Source organism: Cupressus sempervirens, chromosome 7 (genome assembly GCF_028749045.1).
Source record: "Cupressus sempervirens isolate cs-2001-9-10 chromosome 7, ASM2874904v1, whole genome shotgun sequence".
Classification (NCBI taxonomy): domain Eukaryota; kingdom Viridiplantae; phylum Streptophyta; class Pinopsida; order Cupressales; family Cupressaceae; genus Cupressus; species Cupressus sempervirens.
Genome location: NC_143124.1, coordinates 759,517,795 through 759,542,371, shown reverse-complemented (window position 1 = coordinate 759,542,371; position 24,577 = coordinate 759,517,795). Strand labels below are relative to the sequence as shown.

Sequence of the window (24,577 nt, the reverse complement as noted above, 5' to 3'; positions counted from 1 at the left end):
AGACATCTGAACAGTAGATTTGTGTTTATTGCAAATTTGGTATTAATAAGTTGCTAGTCATACCTGTACAAATGCTTTTGTGAAAGGTTTTAACTTTTGGCCAAAAAGTGGATTCTAAAGCAGGCATGTGCAAAATGTCCATATTTGAGTCTTGGCTGGAAGATTATGATTTTTTTTCCTGCATATCCAACACCCCTATCGCCAGAATGTCCCAGACATCTTACACCCTGGGGTAACACTGAAATATAATAATAATTAGCTTCAAATCAAGCTCAAAAAGGTTCAAGGAGGACACTGCCGCAAAAACTTGATCAAGAGTGTCATATCTACTACAACGTGCATAAAGAATCTTTGGCGCGAACTTTCTGAAATCTGGTCTTAACTTCCCAACCTTGATGAAACATTAACCACACCAAAAACTTTAGGAATGAATCGAGCCTGAGCTTTCTAAATAGATTATCTTCTTTGCTATTGAATCTCTGGGTCCCTCACTCCCCATCGCTTATTCAAAAGTTGAACAAGCTAAGATGCAGGCAACAAAAAATAATAGAGATGTCATGTCAAAATTTGTATTGAAAATCAGAATCAATATTGATAGCCCCTCTTCAGACAAAAATTTCCTGTCTGATGAGTTTGATTTCTGTAAGATGTTTGGTTGGCAACCCATTCTTTCATTGGTATGGATCATTCAGTTTTAACTGCTTCCAAGAGATTGTAACTTTTAAAAGATTGTCTATCAGATTTGCACAAATCCATATCGATGTATATTTTTTCTTCTGGATCGACTGGGTAACAGTTTTTTAAAAGATTGTTAGATTCAATGCTTTTTTGTGCATGCAAAATAAATAATGAATCCACACACGTGCATGATGAATACTATTTATTTTTCATGATATTATGCTAAAATTTGTTGTCATTCATTGTATGATTCAAGGTTGGACAACTTGCTGGATACTATAAGATTCCTATCAATCAAGTACTCTTGGTAATGCCTTTTTATTGAAAAACAATGCAGTTTAGTGATCTATTTCTTTCTCTCCTCTAGATCTTTTTATCTAATACTTTACACAAAGTAGGCTACTTATTTGTAATAGCATAACTTGTAAATTTCTAGTATCCATGCCCAAAGTTTTCTATGTTTGTTCCCAAAGTACTAATAATGTTGCTGATTGATTTTTGACCAGATATTTGATTGCATGGATTTGCCATTTGGCAAACTGCGACTTTTGCCGAAGGGTGGACATGGAGGTCACAATGGGTAATTGCTAGATAATTTTAACACACATTTCATGTTACTGCATTATATCTCTGTTATTTAAAAATTGTGCTGTTTCCCTTTGGCAGAAGTGACATTTATGTCCTTTTCTATTTTGTAATTTATTTTGCTTATTATTTGTCTTGATTTCTGCCATTTTCATGAATTCTCAATTACTGTTACAAATTTACTGAATTTGATTTTGCAAACATTCCCATTCCTATTTCCTCTATGAAAAGTAGATATTGGTGTTAACCAGAGTCATTGTATTTTTTTAAAGATGTTATGCCAGAGCCTTTGTGTTTCACTTTGCACGTACTTCAAATTTGTGAGTTGGGATTATTTTCTAGTCTTCCATCGTGTTGACACACTGCAATCATTGATGGGTAGTTATATTAGGTTTCAACAGAAATAATTGTTTTATTTTGGGATGTTAAAGTCTCTAAGTGCTAGAAATCCTGGATTTAATATTCCCATGCAAATTTTATACAAATGATTGCAAGTATATACAAAATTATTTGATGCATGGGACAAATGAATGCTAACAAGGGAAAGATTAAATGTTGGGAATAAAAGTGATATGGTGGATCAATGCCATAATTTGATGCATATGGATTTTTTTAAAGCAAATGAGCTTCTAGCTATCATTATTCAGAATATGGCATATTATAATTTCTACTAGCTGTATTGGAAAAGCAGGATAAAGAGTGTTATTGATCATTTCAAAGGAAACCGTGAATTTCCCCGATTAAGAATTGGTTAGCACCGCAGTCCTTAAGTCTCTTTGCTGGAGGCACTCATCAGTTTTATTCTTTGTGAAGTTTCAAATATTTTTTCACTCATTTACAGGCATAGGAAGGCCACCAGGGAAGATGGATCCTGCACAGTTTGTGCTCCGACCATTCACTAAACAAGAACGCGAAGAGGTATGCATTTGATCTCTATGGGCAGTGGATAATGCTAATAGAAGAAGCTTTTATTTGCCTTAATATAAAACGTATCCAGATCTACTTCATATTTATTCTAACAATTGATAGAAAGACAAATCATATATATGTTTGACATATCATAGGAAAATTCGACTTAAGGGAACATATTTAGGTAAAATAGAAAAAGATCAATAGATATTGGTATTTAACATGGTGAATGGAGAACATTTTTAGATAACCTGTTCAAATAATGTGTTAAGGTTTAAGAGCCTTGCTTCAATGCTTAAACTTTGAACCGCTTGTTTGAGCTAATACAAATATAACTCTAAATGCGAATTTCAATGTTCTCTCATTTTGTGCATTGATGCAGATGGACTTTACTTTGCGAGAAGGATTAGAGGCTATCAGGATTTTGGTGACTGAAGGCCTGAACAAGAGTGCTAGTAAGGCGAACAGTGCACAAAAAGCTAGAGTTCAAAGTAGCTGATTCTTAGAGATTTAATAACCAGGATTGAGTTCTCATATTTAGATGATATAGAATTTTTTGTTCTTATTTTCTTTAATAGTCATCATGGATACTGTTCAACTTCATATTCTTTTTTCTTATTCATTGACTTTTAGATGTTTTATGATTATTTGTAAGATTGACTACTTTCATCAATGCACAATCATCTGCTTAAATAATTTTGCACTCAACATAGGGGGTGCAGTAAACTAGAATACATACCCATTCCTTGGGGTAGTAAACGTGTTGTAAAATCTAGCCAAAGTAAATGTTTTTAAAAAGCAGTTCTGGCTGTCCAAAGAGTATTAGTTTCTATCATGAGGATGGTTGTACTTTTTCTCGCAAGTGTGAAATGACTATGTAAGAAAGGAAAAATAAGCATAAAATAATAAGCAGCCTAATTTTTTCCAAGTTGTAATTACTAATTAAATTCAGTTGAAATTGAAGTTCCTTGTCAGTTGGATTTTAAATTGCTGCATATTTTTCAAATTAGGTGGAATAATATATATTTTTTGGAAATCATCTATTGAAAGCTCTAAGCTACACATACTAGAAACTATCTTCACATGTTTTAATTTCGTGATGGTGCTGAGGAACAAATATGTCAAATTCAAGCTGTTTTGAAGTCGGACAAATTAAGATTTTAATTGATAGAAAGTTCAAGACTTTATATTACATAGCAGAACATCTACATTCAAAATTTGTCTTTTTGAGTATTACTTTTAAGGAAATGGTGCAGAGGCAATACCATTGGACGTCACCCCTCAAAATGCTATTTGTATATAGGACAAACGAAGCATATTGACAACTAGAGCTATAAATCATGACAGGCTCGCCATAGCATTATGCTTAAGTTGTACAAAAAAAAAATGCGACAATGAATCATATCAAAGTTATAGCCAAAAATAATCATGGCCCTCACAATTGCACAATTTGAAACTGGAAAAAGTATGTTAAGAACATATAAAAGTGAAGACACAGTAGCCCAGAGTTACAGACCACGACATTCCTCACTTTGCCATACTTTCTAGGCCACATAAAAATATGTTACAAATTAAAAAGCTAATAAGAACAAGAAATGGCAACTGTTTGAGGAAAATAGACAATAAATAGTCTACTCATAAAGGCTCTAGCTTGTGTTCTATATTGGATGATGTTAGGGTGAAATTTGCATACCCATGCCATTTTCTATACAGTTTTGTTCAAATTTGGAGGAAACTGTCCTGATATATTGACAATTGATGTAACATGTAACATTTATTTATTACACATATTTTTAAAAGCTTACCTTATCCATAGGGTACACATCCCATACATGTGCTTACATTTATTACATTTACATAATTTTACAAACATGTTGTAATGTTCCCACTATTAGGATTGGTTTGACAAAATGTATACCAGTAAAATAAATGTTAGAATTTCAAGCAAATGATAAATATAACTATACTATTCTACCCTCTATTTTAACCCCAACTTAAAAAATGTCTTTAGATTTGGTTTCCTAACCTTTAGGGCCCGTTTGGCAATGGGAATACAAGTGGAATAGGCATATGCATATTCTTAAAATTTTGAATTCTCTGTTTGGATGCACCAAATCGGAATTGGAATAGGAATAAAATTGGAATACGTATTCCAATTTTGGCCCAAAAATGAGGATTTTTTATTCCACTTAAATAGGTGGAATAGGAATATGTATTCCTATTCCAATTTTTTTAAAATTTTAGAAAACATAAATTTTTGCGTTTGTGAATTCCGCATCAAATTTTGGGTGACCCAAACAAGAATAGGAATAGGTAACCCCATTTTCTATTCGAGAATAAGTACTATTTCTATTCCCATTTTTATATTCCCGCAACCAAACAGACTCTTAGTTATTTGACTGTCTTCTCTAGAGTGCGCTCCTTAAGGTTCACATATGCATATGTGGATATCATTGGAATATTTTGGCACATCAATCTCAGGTACATCGATCAGATGGAGATTATATCAATCTCACATATCGACATTATAGAGATAATGACAATCTCAAGCATATTGGTCAAATAGAGATAATTCTTGCATACCAACATTATAGACATCACATCCTTAGGTAGTGTTGGCAAAATGAGAATTATGCCCATCTCTGATTTCGACACATCCATCTTATGTGTTAGCCAAATGAGTCATTATACTCATCTCTGATACTAGCATTAAGAGTTTGTATTTTATTCTATCAGTTAAATGAAAAATTTCCTTTCTTTGATATTGACACTAATAATTTGAAATCTTCCCTTTAAAAAAGATTCTTATTTATCTTCTATGAAATGATATTTATGTTTAATAAATATATTATCCTTTTAACACTTCACACACACTTAACTTTACCATATTATATCTCAAAACATAAGCTACTTTATTAAATATCTTAAATAAACATATTTAATAACATAAACTACTTTATATTATATCTCAAAACATAAGCTACTTTATTAAATATCTTAAATAAACATATTTAATAACATAAACTACTTTATTAAATATCTAAAAATGAACATATTTAATACCTTACCCTATGTATTTACTTATGTAGCTCCTTCTTTATAACACTTATTAAGAAATTTCTGTATTAAGGAGAGAGTGCTACCTTAAGCTTATCTATTCTCCGCTTCAATAGTTTCTTGATAGTTATATAACCAACACCCACTTTAATCAGGTGAGTTTGCCACCTTGCAAGTTAGTCTTTATATATAGGTTATATGGTTTATCATTTCTTTTTTATTGTGTTTTTCTTTTTCTTTTTTTCCCCTATTCATACATCCCTGTGCACTCACGTACATGAGTGGATTCCAAGTGATGTACATTTGAGAATCTTGATGCTCAACGGTAGCTAGTAAGTTGTTTATATTTATTATTTGATATTTACTTTTCTATTTTAATGTTTTGTTTTGATATTTGTTTAATAATATATCAAGTATATTATAATAAATTAATATAGTTTATTCAATTTTTATTTTATATATCTAACATCAATTATTCTATATATAATTAATATTATTCGTTCCATCATCTTATTTGTTTGTTACTGTGATTATATTACTATTGTTACGTCTTATTGATTCGTATTCTAAAAGTGGTCGTCACAGCCCTAACCTCTCAATATTGCTTGTCCTCAAGCAATTATATAATTATATCTTATCGACTAACCTTAGGAAAAAAATTCTTCTAAAAAAAAAGCTTTTAGATGACCTTATAATGGTACTAATTGTATTACAAAATCAATAATTACATTATAGAAAGAGTTTAAATTTGAATATTTTGGTTCATATTCATTTTTTGGTTGCTCCACACCTCTATTAGAAATGTAATATATATATATATATATATATATATATATATATATATAAAGATACCAAGTTTATGTAAATGTATGAAGACACAAAGGAAATATACATTATTGCATTGCTAGATTTCTTCTTATCAACTTAGAAGAATTCATTTCATTTTATTTAATTTAACTCGTGGAATGGCAAGATCATGCTCTGATACCACTGTAATGTCCCCACTATTAGGGTTGGTTTGACAAATGTTATACCTGCTAAATAAATGTTAGAATGTCAAACAAATAATAAATATAACTATACTATTCTACTCTTTATTTTAACCTTGACTTTAAAGACGTCTCTACATCAAGTTTTTAAACCTTTAGTTATTTGACCGCCTTCTCTAGAATGCGCCCCTTAAGGTTCACATATGCATATGTTGATATCATCGAAATATTCTGGCACGTCAATATCGGGCACATCGATTAGATGGAGATTATACGAATCTCACATACTGACATTATAGAGGTAAGGCATGTTGGTCAGATGGATATAATTCTCGCATACCAACATTATCGAGATCATATCCTTAGGTAGTGCCAGCCAAATGGGAATTATGCCCATCTATAATACCGACACATCCATCTCTTATGTGTCAATGGAATGAGTCATTAGACTCATCTTTGATACTAGCACTAAGAGTTCCATCATGTCAGTCAAATGGAGTTTACCCATCTTTGATTCTGACATAGTGAGTTAGTGTATCATCCTTATTATGCCAACCAAATGGAAATTTTCCCATCTCTACTACTGACGCTAATATTTTGAGATCTTCCCTTTACAAAAGATTCTTATTTATCTTCTATGAAACATTATATATGTTTAATAAATATATTATCCTTCTAATACTTCACACACACAACTTTACTATATTATATCTCAAAAAATAGAATACTTTATTAAATATTTTAATATTTAATAACATAAACTACTTTATCTCAAAACATAGAATACTTTATTAAATATTTTAATATTTAATAACATAAACTACTTTATAATAGAGAATATTAAAACCAATGGTTCGAGACATCAACCACATAATGATTGGGAAGACTGGGCGTTCCAATATCTAAAAGAAATTGAGAATGGTCTAATGATTATTATGATATTTGTGGTTGACATAATCTTTTGAGGTGATGATGAAGCAAGTGAAAATGTATTGATGAAATGAAGAATGAATTTTAGATGAGCATGATTGGTAAGATTAAGTATTTCTTGGGTTTATAGATTGTGCAGAATAGTGCTAGATGGGATAGTGCAGAATAGTGCTTGTGTAAGGATAAACAAGAATCTAATCCAAGGGATAGTGCTAGATGGGATAGCCCTCCGACGAACTGGTTCAAGATAAACTTTGACGGGGCCTCTAAAGGGAACCTGGGCATTGTTGGGTGTGGAGTTGTTATTAGGAATTCTTATGGTGATAAAGTGTGTTGCATGGCTATTCCTATGGGCAGTCAAACTAATCATGTGGCCAAAGCCTGTGCTGCTCTTCATGGTCTTATTTATGCAAAGAGTTTGAATTTGACAAAGGTTTGGGTGGAAGGAGACTCTTTCAACATCATAAATTGTCTTAATAAAATTATTCAGCCTTCATGAACTATTAGTAATATTATTTCTCATGCTATCCATATTATCAATTCTTTTGATATATGTATTATCACCCACAATTTTAGGGAAGCTAACCGTGCTGCTGATTGGGCAGCTAATGTGGCCTGCTCAAGTGAGCTTAAAGTTATTTGGGATAATAATGAGCCTTTAGCTATTGATGGTCGCCAATTTATCGATTATGATAAATTGAGGTGTAAGCAAAAATGTTTTAATAATGATGATGTTAGAGATTTGTCATTATGTGTTGATTACTCTCAGGGTGTGCTGGGTTATGATTTTTAGAAAGCTGAGCTTTATTTCACACAGATTTTGGGTTGTTACCATTTTGTCCTTTGAATGCGGTATTGTTTTTTGTACCAGTGTGTATTGGGTGCTTCAGAGAGAGAAATCCAGTGACATTGAAGGGGGTATTATGGGAGGAAAAAGGAGGAGAGTGGAACCTGAAAGTTGCAAGGAGTGGATGAAGAAAAAAGAGGTCTAGGACATTTTAAGGCACGAGAATTTCACAAGTTATATGGAAAGGCTCAAAGGTAATACTCAACAATTCATTAAAACTTGGAGGGACGACTCTATCATGGTTGGAAATCAGTGTATGAAAGTGACTGAAGAGGTGATAGCGGAGGCTATGGGGTTGGATATGGACGGCATCAACTTTTTTTGGGATAGGAAGCTGTTGAACAGGGCCATTGACGAATTTGTGGAGTCTGCTTATGAGAGAAGACGATTGGTGAAAATAGGTAATTCTTATTTCAACACGACCTCTGTTTCTCGACCTTGGAGATTTGTGTTGTCTGTCATTATGGAGTACCTTACTTTGGATGGTAGGTTTACAAAGCTATATGGGTATCATTTTATGTTAGCTAATCAGTTTAGGCATGATGTGAGGATCAATTTCCCCTTTTATTTGAGGTAATCTTTGAGCCTCTCCTTCTAGGCAATTCAAAATGAGCCGAATGGAGAACATGTGTGTCATGAGGGCCTAATTGTTCTTATTATGAATGTGTTAAAATCCAAAAAGGCTATGAAACCCAGGGGTAGCTTGAAGGCAGTGGATTATGACACAAAGGGCAGTCTCCCAGAGAAAGATTATGACTCAGATACTCAAGATGATGCAGATGGGGGTAACGAGAGTCTGAAAAGAGGTTCTGGGTGTAGCTCTGAGAAGAAGAAGAAGATTGTTGGAGTGACTCTAAGCGTGAAAGTGATTTTGTGGAGGAAATGTTGAGAGATTACTAGAAGAAGAGGAGTGGGGGGCTTCAAGGGTCACAATGATGGTAGGGCTTCTACCCCATTTGATGATGAACTTCTTGCTCACAGAATGGAGAGGAAGCGAAAATCTTTGAGGCTTCAAGGGGAGAAGATTCAAAATGCTATGAAGAATGTGGAGCCAGAGAAAGAGGATGAGGGGGATCAGGAGCAAAATCCAGTTTTTGATGTTAAAACAGAGGGTGTGATTGGTTCTTCCAAAGGTCTATTAGGAAACCTAGGGACCATTTTGAAGGAGATTGGCATCCTGAAACAACAAATGCAGTTTATTGGTAAGGAAGTCAAGCAAGTTAGGAAATTGGCCAGAGGAGAGCATACCTTAGGACAACATATTGACCGGCTCTCAGAGGTAATTGGAAATGCTGAAGAGTTTAAAAACCTTATGCACAAGATTCCATAGCTCGAAGTTAAAAATAGGGTGCTGGAGAAGGCTAATAGTGATAATCAAGGGAAGGCTTTTAGACTGGAAGCCAAACTGAACAATATTGAAAAGATGATCAAGCAAATGGAAGCCAATAATAGAAAATCTCTAAAGGATATGGCTGATAAGGTGGGAAATCTTCTGAAAAAGTTTGAGCAAGACAAAGAATAGGATTCCCCTTCGGTGGTAGAGAACTAGGGTCCTAGTAAATGCACTCGGGCTCACTCTAAGAAGAATGAGGAAGTGAACAAGGTGGAAGAGGTGAAGGCCACTGCAGAGAATATGCACATTCTAGCAAACCAGGTTGCTAACCTAATAAAGACTATCTAGCTGGTTGGGTGCTGGTCTTTTGCTATCTTTTGGCTATCCTTTACAGCTTGGTTTTTGGTTGGCCTATTGTTTGCCCTTCTTGGAGGCCTGTCTTTTGATGATCTGTGCTTTTATCCTCTGTTGTTAGCTTTTTGCTTATCCTTTTAGACTTCTATTTTTTGTATAAGGTTTCAGGTCCTTTAAAACCTATTTTTACTTAATCAAAACATAAACTACTTTATTAAATATCCTAAATAAACATATTTAATAACATAAACTACTTTATTAAATATCTTAAAAAGAACATATTTAATACTTTTCCTTACCTTATCTCCTTCTTTATAAGGTGTATTTTGACTATTTTACCCCAAGTCCAAATACTTAAAAGAAAATCTTTTTGTATTAAGGAGAGAGTGCTGCCTTTATTGCTTATCTATTCTCCACGTCATAGTCTCTTGGGAGTAATATGAGCAACACCCACTTTAATCGGGTGAGTTTTCCACCTTGCAAGTTAGTCTTTATATATATATGTTATATGGTTTATCATTTCTTTTTTATTGTTTGTTTTTCTTTTCTTTTTTCTTTATTCCCTATTCATACATCCTTGCCCAATCATTTATATGAGTGGATTCTAAGTGATGTGACCCTTCTATGGGTCTTTCTACATTTGATAATCTTGATGCTCAACAGTAAAAAAGTTAATAAGTTGTTTATATTTAGTATTTGATATTTTCTTTTCTATTTTAATGTTCCTTTTTCTATGTCTTATTTGATATATATTCGTTTTGATATTTGTTAGTCTCGCCTATCTAGGCGAAGACTATAGTTTTCAGTTCTTTTGTCTTCAATTAATGTATCTTTTCAAAATTGTGGAAAGAGCCTTTAAGCTATGGTTTTCTAAAACTATTTTATTAAAAAAGGATTTATGTTTTTATAGCTGTTTTATGATTGGTCATGGGTAATATTGCTAGTGGTCTTTTTAATTTCTTATTTAACAAAGTCAAAAAAGTGAACAATCTACATCTGTAAGGATCAAGACATATAAAAACATTACAATAGATTAGGTGGCCGCATGCATGCTTATAGAATGGCTGCATGCATGTTTTTTCTCTGGAAGCTTTGGTTATACAACTGTTGAAAATGGTTATTGTCCCAATACTCTCAGTTCTGAAATCTATATAGGATGAACCACTGGCTGTGGAATTGGGGATCTAAACATTTGGGTCATTTGGGTAGGAAATAAGGGGATATGGAGGAGCTGATTTGTATGGAAGCTTTGGTTATCGGGATACCACTTGGGGATCTAGGACAAATGACTCAGGAAGTAGTACGACTGGTTATGGACTTGGCAGTAATGTTACAGATGGTCCTTCAAATGGTTTTACAAGTTATATGGGGATTAAGGAGATCCGAGCACACAAACACATATAGGTGAGACTAGCTAACACGAACAAGTAGTTAGATTGATATTAAATTTTTAATCAGTATTAGTGAGATTTTTTGTCTGTTTTTTTCCTCAAAAATCGTAGCTTGGGATAGAGCTTGCATGTTAGTATGGGCCAAGTTATTTATAATTTTTGCAGACTTCACAATATCTTCTATATTAAAATTATATTAATTAAAATCTACTGTCAAATATTCTTGTGAGACAATTTTCACTTGAGTTAGAATTCGTATGATCCCCATACAATTTTCTAGATCTCATGGGATTAACGGTGTCGTACATAATTTTATTGGTTTTGGTTTTGTGCCTATTTATTTGTTAAACATGTATTTTAGGCTTGTGAATTGTAAAAAGATGAGTTATTTTCTAAATGTTGCAAACTTAAATAGATTTTTTTCATTTATTTTATTTTGATAAGGATTTCTTACTCATTTATTGGTAAAGATTTTGTAGCTTTGGATTTACCTAATATCTTTTTGGAGGTCATGGTAATATTCCAATTGTGCACACTTTAAAAAGGCGTATGTCGTGCACGAATTAAGGTTTCATGTACGATCCCTTTGCACCCAGCTTTTGCTTTTCAAAATTTCATATGTTGTAGACAAAAATGGGTCTCCTGTATCATTGTAATTATTAGGGTTTTTTGTCTAATTTATTTTATTAGAATAGGATTATGGGTTTGAAACATATTTATTGTTTTGTAAATATGTTTCAAACCCCTAACCCTAGTCTAATATATTTTTAAAATATGTTTCAAACCTATAATCATAATCTAAAAAATAAATTTGCATATTATTTTTTAATGATTCTTATCCCTCCCTCTATGCATTTTTTATGTTATTTTTAAATTTATAATGTGAAATTTATTCATCTCAATTAATTTTTAAAAGAAATTCAAGAGCACATATTTTAATTAGTTGAAACAATTCAATGCAACTATTTAATATCAATAATAATTTTTAATTTTTTAATTTTAAAATAAAATTCAAACTTATCTAAAAGTTTTGTAACATATAATTTATTTTTTTATAATAATATTTTCTAAAACTATTAAAGTAAGTTTGAAACATATAATTATCTAGCCATGCAATGTTTTTGCTAGATGAGAGTGATAGTTGTTTCTAACTTAAACTCCTCTTTCTTTTAGAAAGATATGTTTTACATTTCATATCTAGTTGATAATTACCAAACAAAAAAACAAGCTCTCTAAATTGTAATTAATAATAACTATAATTTACTCTGTCATAATGAAATTAAATTTAGATATTACATTTTATAATTATGATTTTTTTCCCCCTCAAATCTTACTCAAAACACCACTAACAAATAATATAAGATTAAAAATTATATTTTCAATTTGCACAATAATGAGTTTAGATAGAGAGTAAAATCAAATGTTTTATTTAATAGTAGTAGAATTTTTTTTATTTAATAAAAGTAGACATGAAACTTGATGAAATTTGAAAAAACAATGATGATTCAAGAATAATTATAATCATAGGTTATTTAGTTAATATAATACTGATTCAAGATGTATTTATTTAGTTAATAAGCTTGTTAACTAAATAAACATCCCAAATGTGTTGTCAAAAAAATCTTAATTGGATAGCTAAATTTATTGAATCTATCTAGTTGTTTCTTTGTGATTTTTTCACCTATTTCGATATTAATCATTGGCTGATTCCACTCCCAATTCAGTAAACTATGGTAACAATAATTAGGTGGTGCTTAACACATAATTTTTGGACACACATATCAAAGACTCCATCATCCTCATCTGGTCTAGTGCAAAGAAATAGTATCTAGTAGGGTTTTATTTTTCTATTACATAGGGAGCTGTCGACATTCCATGCCAATAATTATATCTATGTTTCTCAGTCCATTGCACTTAGGATCCAACACAAGCATCTTAGAAAGCTGAAGAGATTCAATGTAGGAGAGAAATGCCCCATATTTGACGAGTTGTATATATATTTTTTATACTTCCACAACCGGCTTTGTTAGAGCAGCAACTGAGAGATGCAGATATAGCTATTAATTGGGTTAGTGGTCTCTGCTATGCTCAAAAGTGTCAGGCATCTAGGTTCTAACATGTTAGTGATATTTTCTTGTCCAATAATAAAATTCTTTAATCTTTCTTTAATGATTTTTGTATCACAAATAAGTATTTGTGAAACATTCATTTTTGTATAACTCTTTAAGGTCATAAGATCGAAGTAATCCTTGACACCTTTCGTTACTCTCTTCTTAGAATGCTCAGACTCCATAGACATAAAATTCATTTGGAAAGACATAAGATTTTAGGCAAAGATGCATAAGAAGTTCAACTAGCGAAGAGAAAAATATACAATTGAGTTTATTTGTTAGTTTTATTGGCAATAATTAGTTCACTATAAAGCATTTGTGAAATGGCTAAACAACCGACTGAATAACTAATTGCTATAATTTATTAATTACTTAAAAAGTACAAATCAGTGCTATTTTAATTTTAATAATAATTTATAAATTTCAAATCACAGCCATTTGGTTAGCTGATAGATGCTTCCAAGCATTTTAAGTCACTCAAAATATGGTAATACTATATTTGTGAATTTCTTTCATAAGGCAGGACTCTAGCTGTATAGAGCTCTTGTTTAATAATATATCATGTATATTATTATGAATTAATATAGTTTATTCAATTTATGTTCTATATATTTAACATCAATTATTCTATATATATTTAATATTATTCCTTCTATCATCTTACTTATTTGTTATTGTGATTATATAATTATTATTGTTACATATAATTGAATCTTATTCTAAAAGGGGTTATCACACATGTTAACTTTTTATTTAGGACCCTTTTTATGTTATAGTGCAAGTTTTTAGTTATAGGGATACCTTTGTAGGTTCATCTTTCACAATTTTAAAATTGGCAATACCCTTCTTGTAAAGAGTATTGCTTGATACTCAAGAGACCAAAGCAATACAAATCTTAGAACATTTATTTGGAGCATTCTTGTTTACAACTAAGTACTGTAGACATTTAAAATTGTCCTAAACACTATATTAATTGATTTAATATCTCCCTTGACACTATAATTAATTAATTATTAATTAATTATATTTCATCATATTCTTCTACTTATTTAATTAAATAGGTTCACTTACCTAATGTATTTAAATTTAATTTGAATAATTCCCCTCTAATGTGTTAAATCTGTTTAATGCATAGTGCTCCATAAATCCTCTTTTAAATAAATTCTAATTTATTTAATTCTTCCACTTTATTAAATTCTATAATCCTATGATTAAGTTAAATCTTATTTAATTTAATCCCAATCGCACCTAAAACCTAGTCTACCACCCATCACTCGCATCCATCTAAGTCTACCCACTAGTTAATCCCACTTTAATATCCTAAACACCTTTGTAAGCACCTTTTATTCCCTAAGTTTTTGTTCACACATGTGTGAGAAACTCAAGATCCAAGAAAGCTTCCATTTTATTATTTTATTCAAAGCCTCTTACAACTCTTACACAATTGTCCCCCTTTCCTTTCTCCAAGGTTTCTCACACGTGTGAGCAAACCTTGAGCCATCCCTTTCACCAAAAAGGCTTATGTTGACCTTTGCATGGCTTGTGCCCTTAGCCCATGTGTCTCCTTTGTGGCACCTATGTGGATGCCACATAGATGACACCTCCTCAAGGCCTCTCTCAAGCCTATAAATAGAGCCCTTATCTCAAGCATTATGAATCTCCCTCATTTGAATTGCTATCATGCTATTGTAATTCTAGAGCTCTTTAGTAATTTTATGCATTTTTATAACCCTTGGTAGTTGCTAGTTCATTTTCATTTGCATTGTTAACTTAGTTTATTTTCTTGCATCCATCACTCACCTCTTTGAATGTTCTCAAGAATGGTTGTTTCTATAACCATTTCTTGAGGCATTCTTGATTATTTAGTATAGGTTTATATTCATTATTGCATTTTCATATCATTGGGATTCATAGTTGTGTTTGGGAGAGCACATTCACATCTCACAATCTAAAGCACACCAACAAGGCCTCTTATGAGCACCCTTGTTGAGCTCCTTTGAGGTTGCTTGGGGACTCTAGTTTATCAGTTGCATTAGTATTAAAACACAATGTTAGTTAGTAGTTATCTTGATTTTGATATTGTTATATGCACATGCTACTAACATTTTATTGTTTACATGTGCTCCCAATAGAGAAGGTTTTCACGTATACAAGTACTATTGTCTTTATTAACGTTGATACATTTTTGTTGCAAATCTAAGTTATTTTAGTCATCGTTACTTAATCTAAGTTAATTTATGCTTATGTTTATGCACATTATGGATTTAATTAACAAATCTATGGATTAATATATGCTTGTGTGTATGCCTCTTACGGATTCGCCCAGCTTGAGCTCAATGAAAATTTTCTTTCCTACATTTCTAGCGATCTTGTTCAAGCTTGCACAACTTGAATTTGTCTTTTGGCTTTCATTTAGTAGTTTTGATTTGATATCATTTTATTTTTTCATATGTTCCTAGCATTTTTATGGTTTCAATTGTTATAAGGACCTACATATTTTAATTAGAGTTATAGACATTATGATCTTTATGTAATACTAGTCTTCCATCCCACATTATCCTACCATTATTTTATCTACAAGGGTTCTCTCTTTAGGTGATTTACATTTGATTATATAAAAAATTAACATGTTTTTATTTGGTTTGTATTCGATGGCACTTCCAACCTTGTTATATTTGTTAACCTTTATGCTATTGATATATGCATCTTCTTTAATCATATTTTCCCTTCCCTATATTTCATTGAGTTAATAAGGTGTCTATCTTATGATTTTAGGATAGTTCATGCATTTATTACATTTCAACATAGTCACATGCTTTGTGACATTGATGAGCACACTTTAAGAAAGGATCTGCCATACACTTCATGGGTTTTGCATTAATTACCATGACAAAATCCTTCCATTTAAACATGTCTTCTTATTAAAAAATAAATTATCATTAAATAACCATAAAATTAAATGTTATCTAGTTTATGGGTTCAACAATATATTAATAGTTCATTAATATGGTACTATAGATCTAGTGCTATGTGTTTCATCATGTTTAATGTAGTATTCCTTTTTAAAAAAAAATTGTTGTTATCTTCAAGTGGGGTGCTATGCATGTCAACCACCATTGGGGTCAAGAGGCTATGTTTATTTCTAGGGGTTACAAGGGAAACACCCTTGATGACTTTTTGATGGGGTCTAGGGACATTGACCTTAACATGATTTTAGTGATGCAAGTAGGCTTGATGGAAAAGTCCTCTCAATACCAAACACAAATCTACTATGGAGAATTATCATAGTACACACTTTAAACAATAGGCTCCTACTATCTATGGAATGTTCCTTTATTCTAGTAGTTTGACTAAAGTTCTTGCCCCTACTACAGTTATGTTGGATACAATTGTTCAATTGTGTGTTGTCTTTGATGTCACAAAAATGTCATATTAGTCATCAGATAGTGCCTACCGAACTCAGAAGGTTAGCAAAGCAAAGGACAGTGTCTACCGAGCTTAGAAGGTCAGCAAGGCAATAGACAGTGTCTACCGAGCCCAAAAGGTTAGTAAAAATAGCTTGCAATGTCTACTGAGTATACAGTTGGTTGCCAAGCCTTCAAGGTAATCAAAGAAATTTAGTTCTTACCGAGCTCACTCGGTAATCGAAAAAAATATGTCAAAAGCAATTCTTACCGAGCTCATTCGGTAATCGAAGAAAATATGACAGAAATAGTTCTTATCGAGTTCACTCGATCATCAAAGGTAATTTGGTAAAAATAGTTCTTACCGAGTAAACTCGATAGCCAAAGGATTTTAAGATATTGTAATGTTAACCAAGTCAAGAAGGTTAACTTTGGAAATTCCTGGAAGCAATATTTACCGAGCAAGGTCGGCCAGTAAAGGATATTTATTTGTTTAAGAATAATATCTATAGCTGACTGATGAATGGTTTATTGGTAAATGTAACATGTAAATGAGCCAACTTGACAATCTGAATGGTATAAGTAAGAAGTCAAATTACGAATTCAAAGTAATAAATGGAGATATGAGAAGTTAATGTGACATGAAGACTGATTATTGTGGAAGCAAATTTGAAGAATGATCAGAGATCATTGAGGAGCAACAAAGTCATATTTGATCAAGGAGGATCTAATGATGCTGAACAGAGACCTGTATCCAACAAATTCAGTTGCATCTTGTTCATGTCAATTCATTGTTGCTTTCTAACTATTGTAGTAGTGATTTCAAATATCTTAAAAAAGTTGGTTTAACAACCATTTTGTAAATCCTCTAACAAGGTGACAGTTCAGTTGAATTGTTCTAAAGACCTCTAGTAAGGCCACTCCTAATAGGGTGATTAAATCCTCTAACAAGGTCACAGCTAACAGTGTGTATTGTAACCTCTAACAGGGTTGGCTCCTAACAGGGCTCACTTCAGAAGAGTGAAAATTGGTGACTAGTTACTTGGTGGTTTTTCCCATATTGGGTTTCCAGTTAAATATGGTGTCTCTTGTGTTCACTTTATTTTCAATTACATGCATGATTGCTTGAAAAAGAAAGTAATAGTTTAATTTACCGAGTTACAACAGTTGTTTACCGAGTAAAAGCAATAACTAGATCATTAAGACATCTAAGGGATTTGTGGATTAATTTTTGTGAGTAACTGATTCATCCCCCCCTCTCAGTTACTTTATCTTTAATTCCAACAATTGGTATCAGAGCTTTTGGTGCTTACAAGAAACGATTTCAAGGATCTAAGCTAAAGATTAGGATGTCTTACAAAAGGGAAATTCCAAGACTTAACAGAGACAACTTCTCAGCATAGCAAGGATTGATGAGGCTTCATCTGGCTTCCATTGGTGATACAGGACTACAATACCTTGATTAAAAATATGAAGAAATTTCTAGTACATTATTTTTCAATGATATTGCTGAAAAGAAGACTCACAATAACGCAATTATAGATATAGCATCTGCTTTGAGTTATGAAGAATTTGATGACATCAAGGATTGCAAAACTGCCTTTGAAATGTGGAACAAACTGAAAGAAATCTATGGAGAAGATGACAATGTAAGAAGAGCCAAAGCAGAAAGTTTGAGAGGATAATTTGATCAAATGAGGATGAGAGAGGATGAAAATATTGCAAAGTATGTTGAAAGAGTTAAAGCATGTGTTAGTGCAATCAAAGCATCTAGAGGAGATATCAATGAGGAGACAGTTATAAGTAAAGTTCTTAGAACTCTACTTCCTATTTATGCAATCAGAGTTTCTGCAATTCAAGAAAGGAGATGTGAAGCAAATCATAAAATAAATTTAGAGGCCATAGTTGGAAGATTGACTGCATTTGAGCTAGACAACTATGACAACTATGTTCCACCTGCCAAGAATGTTGAATGAGCATTTGAAGCCAAGCTTTCACTCAAAGAAAAAGGGAAAAAGATGAAGGAACCACAATCAAAAAGTGATGAAGAATCAGAACAAAGTTTAGACAGTGATCTTGAAGTAGTTGAAGCTCTACTAGCAAGAAAATATTCAAGATGCAAAGGAAAATACAAAGGTAAAGTTCCTCTAATTTGTTTCTCTTGTGAAGAAATTGGACATATTGCTGCTAGGTGCCCAAATAAGAAAAACAAAGATGAGAAGAAAGGTCACAAGTACAATGGAAAGAAAGACTTCAAATCATTCAAGGATAAAGGTAAGAAAACATGTTTTATGGCAAAAGATTCTAATGATTCTGATAATGAAGAAGAAGGTTGAAATTGTCTACATTACTGTAAAAGATGAATCTAATAATGATGAGGAAATGACACTAATTTCTCATATGAGCAAAAATAATACATGAATAATAGATAGTGGTTGTTCTCATCACATGACTGGTGATAAGACTAAGTTTGAATACTTTGAAGACTATGATGGTGGCAGTGTAAGATTTGGTAACAATGAACCTTGTTGTATAAAAGGAAAATGAAGAATCTCACTAACCAAGGAACTTGTATGTGATAATGCATATTGGGTAGAAAGACTAAAACACAATTTGTTGAGTGTGGCACAAGTACTCAATAATGGATTCAAAGTAGAATTCATTCATGGAAAAGCAAGATTGCTGGATGGCAAAGGAAAGCTGATTGGATCTGGCACTCAAACAAAAGGTAGCTTATTTTATCTTGAACTTGGTAAATGTTCATGTTTCATTGGTCAAATTGAAGAAATCTGGTTATGGCATAGGAGGTTGTGTCATGTAAAATTTGACAACTTAATAAAGATCAGTAAATTCAGAAAAGTAAGAGGTATTTTTGACATAAAGAAACCTGAGGTTGGTCTATGCAAGAATTGTCAAATTAGTAAAATGGGAAAGATGAGTTTTAAAAGAAAGAACTATCAGACTGAAGAAGTTCTAGAAATTGTGCATACTAATTTGTGTGGACCTAGTGGCATTGAAAGTTATACTGGTGAAAAATTCTTCATTATGTTTGTTGATGATTATTCAAGAATGATGATTGTCATGTACCTTAGAGAGAAATCAGAAGTATTTGAAAAGTTCAAATGGTATTTGGCCAAAGTAGAAAAGGAAACAGGCCAAAGACTGAAATGCTTAAGGTCTGACAGAGGTGGTGAATTCATTTCACATGAGTTCAATAACTTTTGCATTGAAAGGGGAATCAAAAGACAGATTTCAACACCTAGAACTCCAGAACAAAATGAAATAGCAGAAAGAAGGAACATATCTATAATGGATTTTGCAAGAATCTTATTGATTGAGAAAGAAATTGCTATCAAATACTGGAAGGAAGGTATCAGCACTGTAGTTCATACCTTGAAACGAGTACAGTTGAAAAATGACTCATTCAAAACACCCTATGAATTATGGTATGGCTACAAACCCAATGTAAGTTATCTAAAGGTATTTGGAAGCAAATGTTACATTTTGAAAGAATCTAGAAAAGGTAAATTTGATGTAAAAAGTGATGAAGGAATATTTTTGGGATGCTCTTGCAAAAGCAAAGCATATAGATGTTTGAACTTATCTACTCACAAAGTCATAGAAAGTGCACATGTGAAAGTTGATGAGTTTGCAGAAAGAAGAGAAGAAGAAAGCAAGAAGGAACTTGAAGACTACAGAAGATTTATTTACATTGAACTTGATACAATATCAAGTATACCTATCAATCACGAGTCCTCAACTCCCAAGTCTTCATTAATCGAGTCACAAGAAGTTCAAACTGAGTCAGCATCTACCAAGCTGCAAGAACTCGAGTTGCAAATAGAATTTATCGAGTTAATAGCTACTGAGCCCGAGCAACTAGAATTAGAACCAGAAGTTGAGATACAAAAGGATAACAATGCAAGTCATTCAAAAGGAAAGGAGCCCGTGTTAGCCAAGTATGTCAAAAAGCATCATGCACTAGATCAGATCATTGGTGATAAATCAAAAGGAACAATGACAAGAAGTAAGTTGAAAGGCACTTGTTTACTTGCTGATTTTGAACCTAGAAATGTCAAAGATGCACTAGACAATGAAAGTTGGATTGAAGCTATGAATGAAGAGATAGAACAGATAGAGAAAAAAAAAATATGGACTCTTGTACCTAGACCTAAAGACAAGAATGTGATTGGAGCAAAGTGGGTATTCAGAAACAAACTAAATGAAGATGGTAAGGTATCAAGGAACAAAGCTAGACTGGTATGCAAAGGATACTCTCAAGAAGAAGGTGTAGACTATGGAGAAACTTTTGCTCCTATTGCAAGATTGGAAGGTGTCAGAACCTTACTTGCATATGCTGCATTCAAAGGATAAAAAGTTTATCAGATGGATGTCAAATCAGAATTTCTCAATGGCATATTGGAGGAAGAGGTTTACATTGAGCAGCCTAAAGGTTTTGTTGATCCAGACAAGAAGGACATGGTCTACAAATTGCATAAAGCATTATATGGTCTGAAACAAGCCCCTAGAGCATGGTATGAAAGATCGCATAACTATCTTATTTAGATTGGTTTTCAAAGAACTAATGACAACATTAGTTTGTACATAAAGGAAGAACCAGATAATAAGATTGTTATGGCAGAAATATTTGCAGATGATACTTTGTTCATAGGAAATGATGATCTTTGCAAAGAATTTTCAGAACAAATGAACAAGGAATTTGAAATGTCAATGTTTGGTGAAATCAAATTCTTTGTTGGTCTTCAAATTCAATAGAATAAGAATGGCATCTACATCACTCAATCTAAATACATCAAGGAGATACTAAAAAATTTTGGTATGGAAGACTGCAAACCAGTTGGGACTCCTATGTGTACTGGATTAAAACTCACCAAGGATGATGAATCAAAGGAAGTGGATCAAACATTGCATAGATCTATGATTGGAAAGTTGCAATATGTAGTGCACACAAGACCAGACATTTCCCTTGCAGTAGGAATTGTAGCAAGATTCTTAGCAAAACCAAAAGAAAATCACATGATGGCAATCAAAAGGATCATGAGATACTTGAAAGGAACTAAAGAATATGGATTATGGTATAAAATTGGAGGAAAATTGGATTTAAAGGTGTTTACTGATGTAGATTGGGCAAGAAATATTGATGACAGAAAGAGCACAAGTGGAGGAGCTTTCTTTCTCGAAAAAAGGTTGGTTTCTTGGACAAGCAAAAAGCAGAATTGTACATCTCAATCCACAGTAGAAGCTAAATATGTTGCAGCAGCAGTAAATTGCTCAAACATTGTGTGGTTTAAATAATTATTGAAAGGTATGAAGTAAGAAATCATAGAACCAGTTGTTATGTTTTGTGATAACACCAATGCAATTAACATCTCCAAGAATCTAGTGATGCATTAAAAAACCAAACGTATTGCCATAAAGTATCACTTTGTTAGAGAATTGGTTTAAGAAAAGGAAATAAGATTAGAATATGTGCATACAAAGGAAAAAATTGCTGACATATTGACAAAGCCTTTACCTAAGGATGCATTCTTGTGGAGGTAAGTTAGGGGTCATTCCCTTATCTGAAGCTCACTAAAATACAATTTAGTGATGCATCAACAGGAATAGAATTGAAGATCTATCAGTTAATGTAGCAAACCAATGAAGACATTGCATATGAATCAATACATCAGGTACAATGCTATTCAGTTGTTTTGAGTTATCTTTGGCATGTGTTGTCAAAGAGGGAGAATATATATTGTCATATCTTTGTCATATCTTTTTGAAATTTGCAAATAATAAGATTTTGTGTAAGAGGGAGAGATTATATGAAAGAGGGAGTTTTGTATTCTATCATTAAAAGACTTGTTTTCAAATTTCATTCTGTTATGACATGTGTTGCCATCAATGCCAAAGAGGGAGATTGTTGGATAAAATTGTTCAATTGTGTGTTGTCTTTGATGTCACACAAATGTCATATCAGTCATCAGATAGTGCCTACCAAACTCAAAAGGTTAGCAAAGCAAAGGATAGTGTCTACCGATCTCAAAAGGTCAGCAAGGCAATAGACAGTGTCTATCGAGCCCAAAAGGTTAGTAAAGATAGCTTGCAGTGTCTACTGAGTATACAGTTGGTTACCGAGCCTTCAAGGTAATCAAAGAAATTTAGTTCTTACTAAGCTCACTTGGTAATCAAAGAAAATATAACAAAAGCAGTTCTTATCGAGCTCACTCTGTAATCGAAGAAAATATGACAGAAACAGTTCTTACCGAGTTCACTCGGTCATCAAATGTAATTTGGTGAAAATAGTTCTTATCGAGTAAACTCAGTAGCCAAAGGATTTTAAGATATTGTAATGTTAACTGAGTCAAGAAGGTTAACTCTGGAAATTCCTAGAAGCAGTATTTATTGAGCAGGGTCAGCCAGTAAAGGATATTTATTTGTTTAAGAATAATATCTATAGCTGACTGATGAATGGTTTATTGGTAAATGTAACATGTAAATGAGCCGACTTGACAATCTGAATGGTATAAGTAAGAAGTCAAGTTGTGAATTCAAAGTAATATATGGAGATATGAGAAGTTAAGGTGATATGAAGACTAATTATTATGGAAGCGAATTTGAAGAATGATTAGAAATCATTGAGGAGCAGCAGAGTCATATTTGATCAAGGAGGATCTAATGATGCTGAACAGAGACCTGTATCCAACAAATTCAGTTGCATCTTGTTCAGGTCAATTCATTGTTGCTTTCTAACCATTGTAGCAATGATTTAAAATCACTTAACAAAGTTGGTTTAACAGCCATTTTGTAAATCCTCTAACAAGGTGACAGTTCAGTTGAATTGTTCTAAAGACCTCTAGCAAGGCCACTCCTAACAGGGTGATTAAATCCTCTAACAAGGTCATAGCTAACGGTGTGTATTGTAACCTTTAATAGGGTTGGCTCCTAATAGGGCTCACTTCAGAAGAGTGAAAATTGGTGACTAGTTACTTGGTGGTTTTTCTCATATTGGGTTTCCATGTTAAATCTGGTGTCTCTTGTGTTCACTTTATTTTCAGTTACATGCATGATTGCTTGAAAAAGAAAGTAATAGTTTAATTTACCAAGTTACAACAGTTGTTTACCGAGTAAAAGCAATAACTAGATCATTAAGACATCTAAGGGATTTGTGGATTAATTTTTGTGAGTAACTGATTCACCCCCCACTCTTAGTTATTTTATCTTTAATTCCAACACAGTTATAATGCCCCTATTGCTTACTATCTATAATAGGGCTTAGCCTTATCTGTCTTGGTGGCCTCAACCCCTTTATAAACTAACGTTGAACACCTATTGTAGTGGGACTAACCTGATTCCATGTGTAATATGCCCTGCCCTACTTTAAAAGTATCATTATATTTCACATTATTGAAGGATGAATGTCTAATTTTACAGTTCAAATTTATCTTCAATACATAGTAAGCATATGCACTTTAAAATGCTCATCCACTCACAAAATATATTTCAAACCATTACAATATATGTTGAGCACTAATAGATATCAAATTTGACGATTGTGATTTATTTTTAAAATTAATAAACATGCACAGCTTAGAATATTCAACAATTTTCAAAATTCTTTTCAAATAATTAGATTGTAGATTAAACAAAAATGGATGTCCATTTTGATAGTTTTGATTTCTTTTTAAGAAATAACATGCTTGAAATTCTTGATCAACTTAGAATATTTACCCATTCTTGAAATTCTTTTGGACCATTAGATTGTGTGGATCCATAGTAGATATCTAATATGATGGTTTCAATATGTAAGGGCTAGTTTGGTTGCTAGAATATGATTTGAGAATTGACATTTAGAATCTTGGATTTTAGACTTTGGAACTTGAAATCTAGATTATGGTTTTGGGAATTTCATTTCAATTTGTTTGGTTCATCAAGAACTCATAATGCCAAAAGACATTTCCTCCATTTGGTTGCACATTTCTAGAA

The 24,577-nt window shown here is 32.5% G+C and overlaps 1 protein-coding gene across 3 annotated transcripts in view; it reads left to right on the top strand.

Annotated features, from left to right (window-relative positions):
* LOC149549498 (peptidyl-tRNA hydrolase, mitochondrial-like) overlaps positions 1-2,989 on the top strand; it is a 35,136-nt gene extending 32,147 nt beyond the window's left edge. For all 3 annotated transcript variants that reach the window (XM_089792872.1, XM_089792873.1, XM_089792871.1), the window contains exons 5-9: positions 935-985; positions 1,185-1,258; positions 1,955-2,013; positions 2,105-2,181; positions 2,555-2,989. In XM_089792872.1, coding sequence (XP_089648998.1) covers positions 935-985; positions 1,185-1,258; positions 1,955-2,013; positions 2,105-2,181; positions 2,555-2,671 — 378 coding nt within the window. In that variant the 3' untranslated portion in view covers positions 2,672-2,989. The remainder of the gene's footprint in view (positions 1-934; positions 986-1,184; positions 1,259-1,954; positions 2,014-2,104; positions 2,182-2,554) is intronic.
* The last annotated feature ends 21,588 nt before the right edge of the window (positions 2,990-24,577 follow it).